The sequence below is a fragment of the Dermacentor albipictus genome, chromosome 3 (assembly GCF_038994185.2).
Source record: "Dermacentor albipictus isolate Rhodes 1998 colony chromosome 3, USDA_Dalb.pri_finalv2, whole genome shotgun sequence".
Taxonomy (NCBI): Eukaryota; Metazoa; Arthropoda; class Arachnida; order Ixodida; family Ixodidae; genus Dermacentor; species Dermacentor albipictus.
In genome coordinates this window covers 13622443-13635449 of record NC_091823.1, presented here as the reverse complement: position 1 = coordinate 13635449, position 13007 = coordinate 13622443, and the positions used below count along the sequence as shown (strand labels likewise).

General features: G+C 41.4%; 2 protein-coding genes across 2 annotated transcripts in view; one reads left to right on the top strand and one right to left on the bottom strand.

The window, feature by feature from the left end:
- Positions 1-39: 39 nt before the first annotated feature.
- Archease (protein archease) overlaps positions 40-13007 on the top strand; it is an 86599-nt gene continuing 73631 nt past the window's right edge. The window contains exons 1-9 of the mRNA XM_070535108.1: positions 40-279; positions 1535-1559; positions 1653-1663; positions 4446-4477; positions 4570-4648; positions 6825-6907; positions 7013-7065; positions 7209-7245; positions 7624-7724. Of these exons, the coding sequence (XP_070391209.1) occupies positions 186-279; positions 1535-1559; positions 1653-1663; positions 4446-4477; positions 4570-4648; positions 6825-6907; positions 7013-7065; positions 7209-7245; positions 7624-7713 (504 nt within the window). The 5' untranslated portion in view covers positions 40-185 and the 3' untranslated portion in view covers positions 7714-7724. The remainder of the gene's footprint in view (positions 280-1534; positions 1560-1652; positions 1664-4445; positions 4478-4569; positions 4649-6824; positions 6908-7012; positions 7066-7208; positions 7246-7623; positions 7725-13007) is intronic.
- LOC135898866 (ATP-dependent RNA helicase DDX24) lies at positions 10649-12972 on the bottom strand. The gene has a single exon (XM_065428041.2). It carries the CDS (start codon positions 12748-12750, stop codon positions 10684-10686), a length of 2067 nt encoding a protein of 688 aa, XP_065284113.2. The 5' UTR covers positions 12751-12972; the 3' UTR covers positions 10649-10683.

Here is a 13007-nt window from a genome sequence, read left to right as displayed (position 1 = left end):
AGTTGCCTGCAGCTTTAGACGCTTGCTGCCAGCCGCTGCCAAGACAGGACAAGTACTCTTGCAATCAAAATGCAATCGAGCGGCAACAATGGCACTACCCCACTGAAATGTGTCGCTAAAACTTTTAGCTTTCTTTATTTTTCGTAAAACGTACTTCTTGCAGCAAGTGTCCAAAGTAAATCATCATGTCGTTTGGTGACGACGAATCCTGGTACGAGTTGGTTGAACGAGACGACTTCTCCGACGAGGAGCTTTCGATACCGCCCATAAAGTACGAATGTAAGTGTGGATATTACTCACTCTCCAAAAAAAAAAAAAAAAAAAAAAAATATCGGAGGCTGTTTCACCAGTGATAGTGTCTTGTCATATGTAGACTCACCCGCCGTGGTTGCTCAGCGGCTATGATGTTGGGCTGCTGAGCACGAGGTCGCGGGATCGAATCCCGGCCACGGCGGCCGCATTTCGATGGGGGCGAAATGCGAAAACACCCGTGTGCTTAGATTTAGGTGCACGTTAAAGAACCCCAGGTGGTCAAAATTTCCGGAGTCCTCCACTACGGCGTGCCTCATAATCAGAAAGTGGTTTTGGCACGTAAAACCCCAAATATTATTATTCATATGTAGACTCGTTTATCCTTGTGAGTTGTTGGGCTCTCTGCAGTTCGCTTTACTGCCTACAGTTTGCTTTGAAATATACTTTCCCGGCATGTTGACTGAGAGCGAAAAGCACGTGGAGCTGTTTTCAAATTTGCAAATCTCTTACGTCATTATGGGGTCTACTTCTTGAAGCGCATTCCTCCAATATTCGACCGACGGAGGTCTTGTATAACGTTGTTACTCCCAGTTCTCATTTATCGCTGTTAGCAGAAGCTTGCGTTGAAGCTTACTACGCATTCGTACATCAATCACATTGGAATGGTCAACACACTTCCAGCGTCCCTTAGCTGTCAACAGTCAGGCTATCTGAATGTTTCCCAACAGTCCTGCCAGATGTGCATGCTTGTTCGCTAGCAAAAATAACTGCTAAGCGCGGGGTCGAATACCGGCTACGGCGGCCACATTCCGATGGGGGCGAAAGGCAAAACACTCGTGTACTTGGATTTATGTGCACGTTAAAGAACCCTCGGTAATCCATATTAATCCGGAGTCGCCCACTACGGTGTGCAGCATAATCAGATGGTGGTTTTGGTACGTAAAACCCCATAATCAGGTTTTTGTTGGTATGGTGCCTATTAAATAGGCTGTGTTAGCAGGTCGTTGTGGCCAAAAGCTCAACAAATATTCTAAAACCTAGTAGCGATGTACAGGTCATCTGGATGTTCTACTTCTAGCATTGCGTCGAACTTTTTTATGCAGACGGTTTGGGAAGGCGTGCAAGAACCTGCATGCTGTACATATTCTGTTAAAAAGCCGCTGACGTCTCTTTGTGCTCATGGAACATTTTTTTTCTGCTAATTACTTTGTGACAGTGAAATAACCTTTTTTAAATGTGTGGCTTTGCTTGTAATCATATTTTTCTTTTCTTTTTTTTGCAGATCTTGATCACACTGCTGATGTTCAGTAAGCTCCTTTTCAGTTTGGTCTGTAAATTCACAATAAAGGTATTGATTGAATCAACCTAAAGTTATGAATTTCTTTTACTGTCTGTTGCAGGCTTCATGGATGTATCCTGTCTTGAAAGTGTTGCCTTTGCACTGCAGATGTTCTTGCTGACAGGCACTGGCTAAATAGAAGTGATGTGCTGATGCAGCTTCTAGTCCACAACACGACTAAAAGCATGCTAATGTGCACATGAGCATAATGGTTCCTATTGTTATGAGCTCAAGGATGACAGTGGTTTTACATATACCAGCTGTGTCTCATAAAAAAGTGCCAGATAATTACTGAAATCTTGTATAGTGAGGGGGGGTGGGGTGAGGCATTTCTATTGAACTTCCTCAAGAACAAGTCACTTTGGAACCTTTCATTGTTACAAAACTTGGCCCCTTGCTGCAAGGTGCATCATATATAATACACACAGAACAATTTTTTCTAAGCTAATGAAATCATGTGAAAGAAATAACATACTTATCTGGACTGGAGTCTGGGTCATCTTTAGCAATGAAAAATATAGCAGCAGTAACTGCAGAAATAATTTTTTCATTATTTTTCTCGAGATGTGTGTGCCGGCTGCTTGTCACACAATGTGAAAAAATATTGTAAACAAACAAGATAATTTACTGATTCTTACACCTGAGAGTGGCACTGAAAAAATAGCATAGGCACTGTGATGCCTGGGACGAGAAAGACATTCTGGCGATTCTGTGAGGAAAGCATTGATTGCTGTATCATATATGATATAGCATGCACTTGTGGGTTGTTTTATGGCTGAGAGCAGAGTTTTGCATCAGAACAGAAAACTGGGCGAGTTGGTGAACATTCATTCTGTGGCAGCACTGATGTTAGAACAAGGATTGAAGAAAATTGGAACAGGGCAGTAGAAAAAAGTAGAAATCAGTGCATGTCCTGTTTTTACTTCATTCAGTGCTTGTCCCAATCGGGCTGCTGCCATATAATGAGCAGAGATAGTTGATGACAAAATATCACATTTTTACAGGTTATACTGTTGATTAACGCCATTATTGCTATAAATACATCAGAAAATGGACATTACAGCAGTTTTTGTCATAAACATAGTGTAGGGCCAGTCATGTTCCTAGAGCTAAAGACAACGGCAGCAACAAACAATTCTTGGTGCAACAGAAAAACTGTATTCTCTCTGCTTGCATAAAGCTCCTAAAGCTGTACAAAACAAAAATCCACATCAGAATAAGTCCACTAAGGTATCTGGCTAGCTAATTGATGCTCTAATTTATTCACTCAAGGATGATGTAATCAAATTTTAAAGGAAGTTATAAGTTGAGCTGCAAGAAATACACTCTATTACACAAAAGTTTAAAGTTTTTCAATTGATGTATTTTGCAGACTTCCTTTGATTCAAACGTCTTTCTATATAGTAACTGGAGCATGGTGTATGATACGCGACAATTTTTCTCATAATATCGCAACCATACGTGTTTTTTAGTTTACGTTTGGGAATTTCTGATCTGAACAAAGCTTGGTCGAAATTTTGCATGAGAAAAATTATACAGTAAAAGTCAAGGACCAGGTTAATGACCAGGCTTCCCATGTGGTATGAAAAACTTATTGTTATTGCCATCTTTGAGGATTCAGTGCAAGTTATAATCTCAATTTTCTTTTTGTCAGCAGATTTGATCTAGTTTAATAGGTACTCAGTAGTTTAACACAAGATTTGCATGGAACTTATGCATTATGCACATGTATTTTTTATTTGTACTTAAGTGAAACTGAACATTGTGTGCAGTTATTGCTAAATAGGCAATTTGGTGCAATTCAAACCCTGGCCCCCTGCTGGATGTTTATGGCAGTATCATACATAAATAGGATGTATTCTCCCACTGTGTACTGATGATGCTACCTGCATAGGTGGCAAAACACCTATGTTTTTGTTATACTTTGTTGAGTAAAGCCAGTGATTAAAAAAACAACTAAGTATGAGTTCCCCTGGCTTTTGCTAAATTCTTTCACCAAACAGAGAAGTTAGAGGTGAAAGTGTAGATAAATCGCAAACCAAAATGTGGATAAACCAGACCTCAAACTGCCCTTTAGAATATACAGCTGGAAGTGCCACAATATTTTTAAGTGTTTCAGGAATAACAAAAAAAAAATCATTGAGGACCAATGGTTGTCTTGGAAGAAATTAGATGTATAATAGTACATTCAAAATAAATTTGCTGTCATGGAAGCGCATATTGGATGCGCCAGTAGAACTTGCCAGAAAGCAAAGCATATGAAGAAATTGTGGCAAAAACATTTATTAATATCCACGTTTCAGGTTCAAGGGTTACAAATTTCAACTGCCTTGTGCGCAAATTAATATCTTGCTGCAGAAAGATATTTCGTGCAGGTTTTCCATAGATTTTTCAGTGCCCTCATACTGTCAGAAAACCTTCATTGGTGAATTAAAAACCAGCATCAGCAGGCACATCACATTGCATTTTTGCTATTAGCAGCAGTGCTGGTAGCTTGTGAAGAAGTATAAAGGCTTCACTTTGAATTTTCATTATAACCTTTCTCTAACAAAAGATTTCTTTAGCCACCTTCAAGACTCCTCGAAACTGCTTCGCATGTTTTCCAGTGTTATGAAAGGAAACGGTTGGGCTAACTAACAAAGCACAAAGCTTGTTCACAAAATTATTTCTCTGTAGTTGTAGGCAAAATAGACAGGTTTTCTCATTGTTTAACACACCTCCACAATTCAGGACCCTGCTACACAGGGTATTGTGTTAAGTTACATGAAAAAAAAAAGAATGAGGGCAGTGTCAAAGTAGGAGAGAATGTGTGACAAAACATTGACCTCAATTGTACTTGACAAGTCCTTTCAAGGGGGTGATGACTTGACCGAAGCCTTTGAACAAGTAAGCCTTTTCTTTTTGCAGAAGTAACTAGCAGAACAAACTTTGTTCTTGTTACTTAAAATTTCAACTGTTCCTTTTTTTTCCCTGCTCAGGTAGCTGTTGCAATGTTTGCCTACATGACAGAAATTGACAAAGTTGACATTCATGCCACGTGTGACATCAAAGCAGAAGGTATGTATGTGGGTAAAATACAACAGAAAACCCTGCCTTATTACTGCTCGCCAGAACTGATGCATGACTTGAATGTGCGACTCCTTGACCTCTGATATTAGATGGCCAATGGAGGTGAAATGCAAAAATGCTTGTGCATCATGCATTGGGTGCATATTGAAGAATCCCAGATTGTGAAAAATTTGGAGTCCTTGCCTACGGAGTGTCTCATAAGCAGATTGTGGTCTTGGCACGTGAAACGCCAGAATTTAATTAATTAGATTAGATGGCACCTGGTGACATGCTCAAAAATCTCGCAGGATATATGTTGGGACTTTTTTGCCAAATCTGCTCATCTGCTTAGGCACTATTCAAAAACTGCTAACAAAATTAGGCTATTACCAGCCCTGCTGCTTTGCAAAGATTGCTGCAGTAGTATGCACCAATTTAGCCGATTAAAAATTTTGTCGCAGTTGAGCAAATCTGGGTAGCATTCATGGGAGCAAGGAGTTGTACTAAACGTGAACACTGTCTTACTTTGTTGATGTCTTTTGTATTAAGCACATTAGGGAGCACAAATAACAGTGTTAGTATTGTCAGAATCTTTTTCTTTTTTTTGTGGCTCAAGACTTGTAAGTGCAATAGCAAGGAAAGCTGCATTTCTTTTCATTTTACTCTTGGTTTGCATGTATTTTCATTTGGCATGTGAACAAGCATGTACAGGACTGGCAACTTGGTCTTTTTCTCAAAGCCTGAAACATGAGAACGAGGGCGAATTTTTTAGGGCAAATATTTGAAATTTCAAATACGAATATTAGACACCAGCTATTCGTATTCAAAAATGAATTATTCGGTATATTTGAATATTATAACCAAATATTTCGCAACAACCAACTGTTAGTCTGGCTACTGTTCTCCACCTGCTTAACAAAATAGCATAAGTTACCAAAAGTGAAATGATGACAATTTTTTTAGGCGGTGCAGAATCACAATGGTTAACTCAAGCTTTGCTTTCGATTTTGTGATGGAAGCCTACATGACAACCTGTGATTCTTTATTGTAGTCTGTAGTTTAATGTTTCTTGCATTCCAGTCATGTAGCAGTTTTATCTTTTACGCTACAAACAGTGGGGTTTTCTTGCAAAAGACCTTTTTACATGTTTCTGCAGTGCACAAGTCCTTGAGCAGCTTTTTCATTCCTTTTCCACAGCTCCTGATCTTTTTTTTCAACAACCATTTATTTAGTGTTTTTTGGAAAGCTAGTCATATAGCAGCCATTCATATTTAAGAACCTTGCTTGCAACCAGGCTCTATAAAGATGTTGAGAAGCTATTTGTGCAGTTATTTGAATGATGATTAGTGATATTGCATTTAAAGCTGATCCTAGCTTTTTGTGTAGGCTGGGTTCTTTTCTGCGAGTCACACGAGGCTGGTACATGATTATGCTAAAACAAATATTTTTGCTGTAAATATATATTTGCATTTGACTATTTGATACATAGTATTTGATTCATATTCAAAAATGTTGATATTTACCCATCTCTAGTGAGGATGCATCTGTACGTTTTGTGCTTTTGCACAGTGAAAATGAAGCACCTAGCACTTGGTAATTATAGAATGGCACACCCAGCAGCCAGGCATGGCACTGAAAATTGAATACTCAAACAGGCTGGGACGGTTTCTTCCCTTTTTTTCAACCTGGTGTTCATATTGGTTACATCAAACATCATAACCAGTTTGAGCCTTGGAGTATCTCGTAATATACCTGTTGCTCTAGAACAGCCTGTGTAAATGTAACACGTGGCACAGTATAGTTAAACGATGCAATCACTGTAAAGCATGAATGTGCAAGCAGACAATGTTACAAATGGGGATATAGGCAATAGTTCTGTCTGTGCCCCTGCTTGCACAATTAAGTTGTGCAATGCTGAACCACCTCGCCCAATGATTAATTTTAGCGTGATCATCTCTAAGTACGCCACACAAAGTAACAGCTATACGCAGTTCTAATGGTCTTTACATAGCTTGCACATTTGTTACTGTGACACAAAAACATTTCACAAGTTCCTTAGTACTGTGTTCAGCAGTGTGTGTAGTGTTGTGTAATGACGCATGGGTAACATTGCAGAATTGTCATATCATGGCTAGACAAGCCTCTTAATTTTATATAAAACATTGAAATTGTTTTCTTATTGCAGCTGAAGACATGGTTGGCCTGCTGTACCATTTTTTAGATGAGCTGCTGTTTGTTTTTAGTGCAGAACCATTTATGATTGGAAAAGTGAGTAATCCTTTTAGCGTTATAACAATGTTGCCATCTTTTATCTGGTTTCCCTCTATTATTGGCACACTTAACATTTAAAGTCTTGTGTCTTGTTCCTTACAGAAAGTCAAGATTCTTGAATTTGATAAGGAAGCTTTTAGGATAAAGGCCAAAGTGTAAGGAACGTTGTACATTGGTAATAGGATCCAGCCATTTTTCTCTGAAAGCATTTATTGCTACTGTAATGGTCAGCAGTAATTTGTGAATGCATGCATGTTTCCAGATTTAATTCTTGTAAGGGCTCTTTTGCTTCTTGCAGATATGGTGAAGTGTTTGACCTTGGCAAGCACCCTCAGGTGCGAATCCTTTCCTGACAACTGCATGATAGCCACCTGGCCTATATGAATTCAAGTGATGTGTAAATATATAAATAATGGTCACTTGAAAAATGCATTCTCCTCATTACTGTCGCTTAGCTTAAACAGTGCCGGCTAATTTTGTAACATCTAAGCTAACACTACGCAGCACAATGTCATAGCCAGCGGAGGCTTATTGTGACCATGTGAATTCCATGATAGCATGCTTTGTTGCTTTCCTTCCGGACGTCATAGCCATTCTGCCCCTTCCACACATGATGTGTTATCATCATTCGATATATGGTCCAAACATTTGAGGCATGGAAAAGTTCTCATACTTACACCATTGTATGTCATGTTTCTATTCTCTTGCTACAGGGCACTGAAGTGAAGGCGATCACATACTCCAACATGCAAGTCTGGGATAACCCAAACCAGCATGAGGTGTTTGCAATTATTGACATATAAATAAGTTATGCGCTGTTCGTGTTTTGCCTCTGCCTTTCATTTTGTGAAATATTGGCCTGGAATTGTGAACTGCCTGTCTTCTGAGAACTTCATTAAGCTACTAGTGTACTGCGAAGGCAGCCCACACACACCCTCTCAAAAAAAGCTTTATGCACAGAGCGTGATCAAGGCTGGACTATGGCAGACACATGTTGATTGTACTGAAATAAGCTGAGAGGAGTACCATGTGGCATGATGCTTCTACATGTGGTTGACGCAATCAAAAAGCTAGCGAAGGCAGGGAGGTTAGCCTGAACCGAGCCAGGTTGGCTGCCTTCCACTGGGATCGAATAGAGATAAATATGTAGAAATGGCATTCACAGATGCTCATAAAAACTAGGGGATAGGAAGAGAGTGCAGACTTTCAACAGATTTTTTTTGCATGAACTTTGCATAGCCTGGTGAATTATGCTTCTGACATCACACCCGACTTGTCTGGACGGGCACACACATATTGAAGGGAAGATTAAAATGATCACTTGTCTGGTTACCTAAATTCAGAAAATTTTTCACTTGTTAGGTGTAGGAAATTTGTTCAAATTGCTCTGTGCCATTTCCTAAAACTTTTTCACTTCCCTAGCACTCATGCTTCAAGAGCTAGTGCAAGCTTCGGCAAATACTGGACACAGGCAGTTAATGTGGTAACCTTAATGTGTGGTGCCATGTCCCAAGGCATTGCAGCCAAGAGTGGTTTATGAACAGAATAGCTAAACAGACTGTGTTGACCGATTCTTGTATAAATTTGAATATAGGAGCCACATTGATGGGGAGATTTGCACGTATGAGCACATAAATCAGGTTACCCTGATGCACAGTTGCAAGTGTGAATTTCTTGAAATGTACTGGACTGAAAAAAAAATCAATATCAGCCCATATCCCAAATTGTACTTGTAGCCAAAAACTTCAGCAAATCAAAGTTTCTGTATATTGGCAGTGTAAATCTCGCATTTTCAAATAATGGTTCATTTAGCTAGCATGGTGTGAATAAGTGTCCTTAAATCAACATTTCAATGAAAATTTTAATGATAATTTTACAGCTGAAATCAACTATACAATGTTGAGAATCGTAACCAGGGCACTGCTGCTGCATTGCAAGCTAGTACATAAGTAAAGGATACCCATAATCTCAAAAACAATGGCTTCAGGCGGAGCAAGCTCTAGTAGCCATCGGTATCACCTGTCACAAGCCACGTTAATACTGGAACATAAAGTACCCCTACATGTGAAAACGTTTATGCGCCAGCATTGCATGCTTTGGTGATGGACACTCAAAGTACACGGCGGCTGTTGCAGTGACAACTCACAACCCACCAAAAGTGGCACTTCACTCTGACAGTGCTGAATTCCACTCCTTCCGTCAGTTTATAGGTGTTATATCCAGCATGGTTACCAACAACGTACCAGGTCAGCAATTGGCAGTTATGTACATTACTTCCTACTTTGCTACGAGGCATTCTTGAGGAGGCTGCTTAAGTATCAATGTACACAGTGCGGAATGTGTCCTATCTGTTCATGTTCCTGTCCATTTTGCACTGCAATTTATCCTTCGATGTTGACAACCATCTTGAACCGGGGTTCTGCAGCTGAAGTGATGCAAACTCAAGTTTGTTGAAATGAATGAAATATCACTTTGTTCAATTGAGAATCGTAATGCTGAATTTCTATGAAAGCGTTCTAGGGGAAACAATTTTTCTAAACCGTTAGCTAGATTGAGGTCTGGCAGTATGTGCTGAAGCTTGCAACTTAAAATTGCATTAGCAAAATGGCCTTCATTAGCCAAGTGAATGTTATAGGTGTGCAGACAGGATAGGGGGTGGGGCTTAAATCAAGTGTACATTTTTTTTTATCTCCTTTAAGGAAGCAACACTGTGGCAGATGCTGTCACAGGGTCTTTGTTACACGATTGCAATTGTTGAAATTCCTGAAATCATTTAAATGACCTTACATGCTCGGGTATTTGTTTTTGTAGCGGTGCCACTCTGTGGATAAAACTGCCAGTAAGGTTTCATAAACATCACACTTTGCTTAACTGATACCCGAGATGTTCTTGCCAGAGATGGCCTGCAGGGAAAGGTTGAAGTGGTTTGCTGGATGGTTTCAAAATGGAGTTGAAAAAATACAAGCCCCATTATAAAAGGAAGTGGCCTAAGCAAGACATCTGTTTAAGAAAGAAAGGTGGGTTGGGGGGGATGCACTGCAGGATAGTCCCCCCCCCTGCATGCATTCATGTACATTTGACATCATAAGGTGGACACCCATTGACACAAAACAAAGATGAAAAGTTAGATTGGCCTAAATCTCCAGATCTGTACCTAAAGAAACAAATCTTTTGCCAAAAAAACGTACTTTAACGTATGCTTCCCCATAATCTAGTCACAAGTAAAAGCTTTGCTGGTTCCAAGGCATGTAGAACTGTTTTGCCAATGAAAATGGCATAAATAAAATGACCCGAGAGGAAAATGGGACACGCTTAAGCAATTTATGAAACACACCGTACAGAAGCATTGAACCACCATTTTAATTTTCTTTTGTGTCAAATGTGCTTGGCCACATAATCTGTCAACCTTATGTCAGTTTTAGTGATACCAAGAGCTCCAGGCTTGTTTGGCATGAAAACTTCGCACTACTCAGTACTGTGCAATAGCACTAATGATTGCATACTTTCGACAAATTGTCTTCACATATGGGGTTGCAAAAATTTAGTGCCAGCTTGTAGAGAACAAAAACTGAGGCAATATTTTTACAATAAGCTGTACTATCTGCAATACTCACCGTGGCAACTCGGGAAAAAAAAAAAAAATCGATACCACTCAGGGCTGTGCAGACGAAATAGATACTTGAGTGCGCAGAAAGCCTCGGATAACAATAACTCAAGGGCACACAGAACACACAAACCTCCATCTTGGCCATCATAATTAGGCCCTCTGCACTTTATTGGTTACTTTGTTTTTTACCAATTGCTTTCTGCTTCCACAATGGAAATTTTCTATTCTTTTTCTGCTTAATCTTGGATGCACCTTCTGCTGGTGCAGTCACGGCATTTTTCTTGTTCTTCCATGCTTCTATGACCTCCAGTGCTGCCTCATCCATGCGCACTTTGGGCACTTCCAGAATCCCTTGCTTGGTCAAGTACTTCCCAGAGAAACCAGACGGAAACAGAGGCTTCTTCAGCATTTCAGAAAGTTGAAACTGCATTGCTTTAAGCTTGCGTTTTGTGTCAGCCTTCTTTTTTTCATCCGTGTTTGAAAGCATTCTTTTGTCAATGTCAATCTCCATCTCCTTGGCAGCTCGTTGCAGCCAGTTGTCCTCGTAGTTGCTCCGGCGAGCTCTGTGACTTTCGGCTTCAAGTTTTCTTGCCAGCTCAACACGATTCTGCACTGCCTTCAGCATACTCAGATCAATCGGGAAGTCTGGAAGATCTTCATCCCTATTTAATGTTTTGCAAATCTTGCGGTAGAAGTGCAACTCTCGTGGTTCCATAAGCATCACACTTAATCCACCACTTTTGGCCCGTGCAGTACGGCCACTACGGTGAACATAGACTTCAGCGGTTCGTGGCACTTGAAAGTGAATGACATGTTGGATGCCCTGAATGTCAAGGCCTCTCGCTGCCACGTCTGTGGCAAGGAGAAGACCGGATGGATTGTTCTTGAAGCGGTCTAGGTTTTTGAGTCGTTGCCTCTGCTGCATGGAGGCATGCAGTGGAAGTGGAGAACGCTGCAGCAAGTCCAGCACAGATACTAAACGGCGTACACTGTCAATGCTGTTGCAAAACACTAACGTCCTCCCTGGATGTGCCAAGAGAAAATAGTACAGCCGACTGTCTTTGTCCTCGACTGAGGAGCACACAATCCGTGATTCACACAGCGACTCAGCAGTTCCAAGTTTTCGGGTCAAATCAACCACTTTTGGTTTTGAACTTATACCAATGGTGTGCATCAGCTCTTCAACTTTCTCTTTCTCAGACAGCTTGTGCTTTTTGGGCTTGTTCTTCATGCGCCTTGGTATGTCGTGGACCATAGTCAGGGTTGCCGAGAAGACAAAGTTTTGGCGCCGGCGTTTTTCTCCATCTTCGGAAGGTGCGTTCATAATTTCCAGCAACCGTGTAAGGTCTTCGAAATGACCCTTCTCAACCATGCGATCAGCCTCGTCAATGACTAGGTAGCGGACTTTACTCACGTCGGACACGTGGGGCGCTCCCTGGTCAACAAGTTCCCAGAGGCGGCCAGGCGTAGCTACTACGATTTCGGGCTTGCGCTTAAGAAGTCTCAGCTGCTTCTCCGACGAAAGACCTCCGACGACGTTCACGACGCGCACGTTTGTGTATTTCGCTACGTCTTGAATGTGCCGCGTCACCTGAATGGCGAGCTCTCTCGTAGGCGTCAAGACTAGAGCTTGAAGAGGCATGGCTTTCGAATCGCCCTCTGTGGACAGTCGCGCTTTTCGTTCTATGATGTGGTGCAGGAGAGGTATGCCGAAAGCGAGTGTTTTGCCGCTGCCGGTCTCTGCTGCGCCCATGATGTCCAAGTGATCACGAATAGCAGCTGGCAAAGTTAGTGCCTGTATTTCAGTGGGCTCGGTGAAATTCAATTCGGCCAACGCTCGCAACACGGGTTCTGGAACATAGCAGTTGAGCCATGAAGACATGTCCGGGCCCTCACACTTGAGCTTTTTTTCACGCAGACACGCTACACCTTCAACGTCACACCCTGCATCATCACGGGATACTGTTGAAGGTTCCGCGCTTCTGTTCACAGAGCCGCTGCTGGTTCCCGTCGGCTTACTATCGCGCTTTCGCTTTCGCTTCTTTTTCTTGGCAGGCCTGTCGTTCGTATCGGTAGACCGCTTTGAAAACTCTTCCTGACGCACAATGTCATAGCTTGTGAGCTCTTCAAGACCCGAGAATCCCTCCCATTCTAGGTTTTGAGCGGTTGAAGGCTCTATTTCAACAGGCTTCCATCGCGTTTTGGATCGGATGACAACAGACCTTTTCGGCATTGCTAAGATAGCGCAGCACGCAAATGATACCTCAGAATCTTGCCGACAGTCGAAGAACCACTCAGACACCTCGATGAAAAAGTCGCTGAGTAACCGCTGGGTGTTCAACTGTCAACAGCAAAGAAAATTGACCACAATCTTGAAGATCGCCAACGTTAACTTTTCGCACCACGTGCAACCTCTGACAGAACGGACAGAAGCAAAAGCCATAGAATAAAGAACAGCGACAGAAAGCGATAGTTATGTAGTGATGATGA

Excerpts from the sequence above, each read along its gene's own strand:
- LOC135898866 (XM_065428041.2), bottom strand. The coding sequence starts at position 12,750 with ATGCCGAAAAGGTCTGTTGTCATCCGATCCAAAACGCGATGGAAGCCT.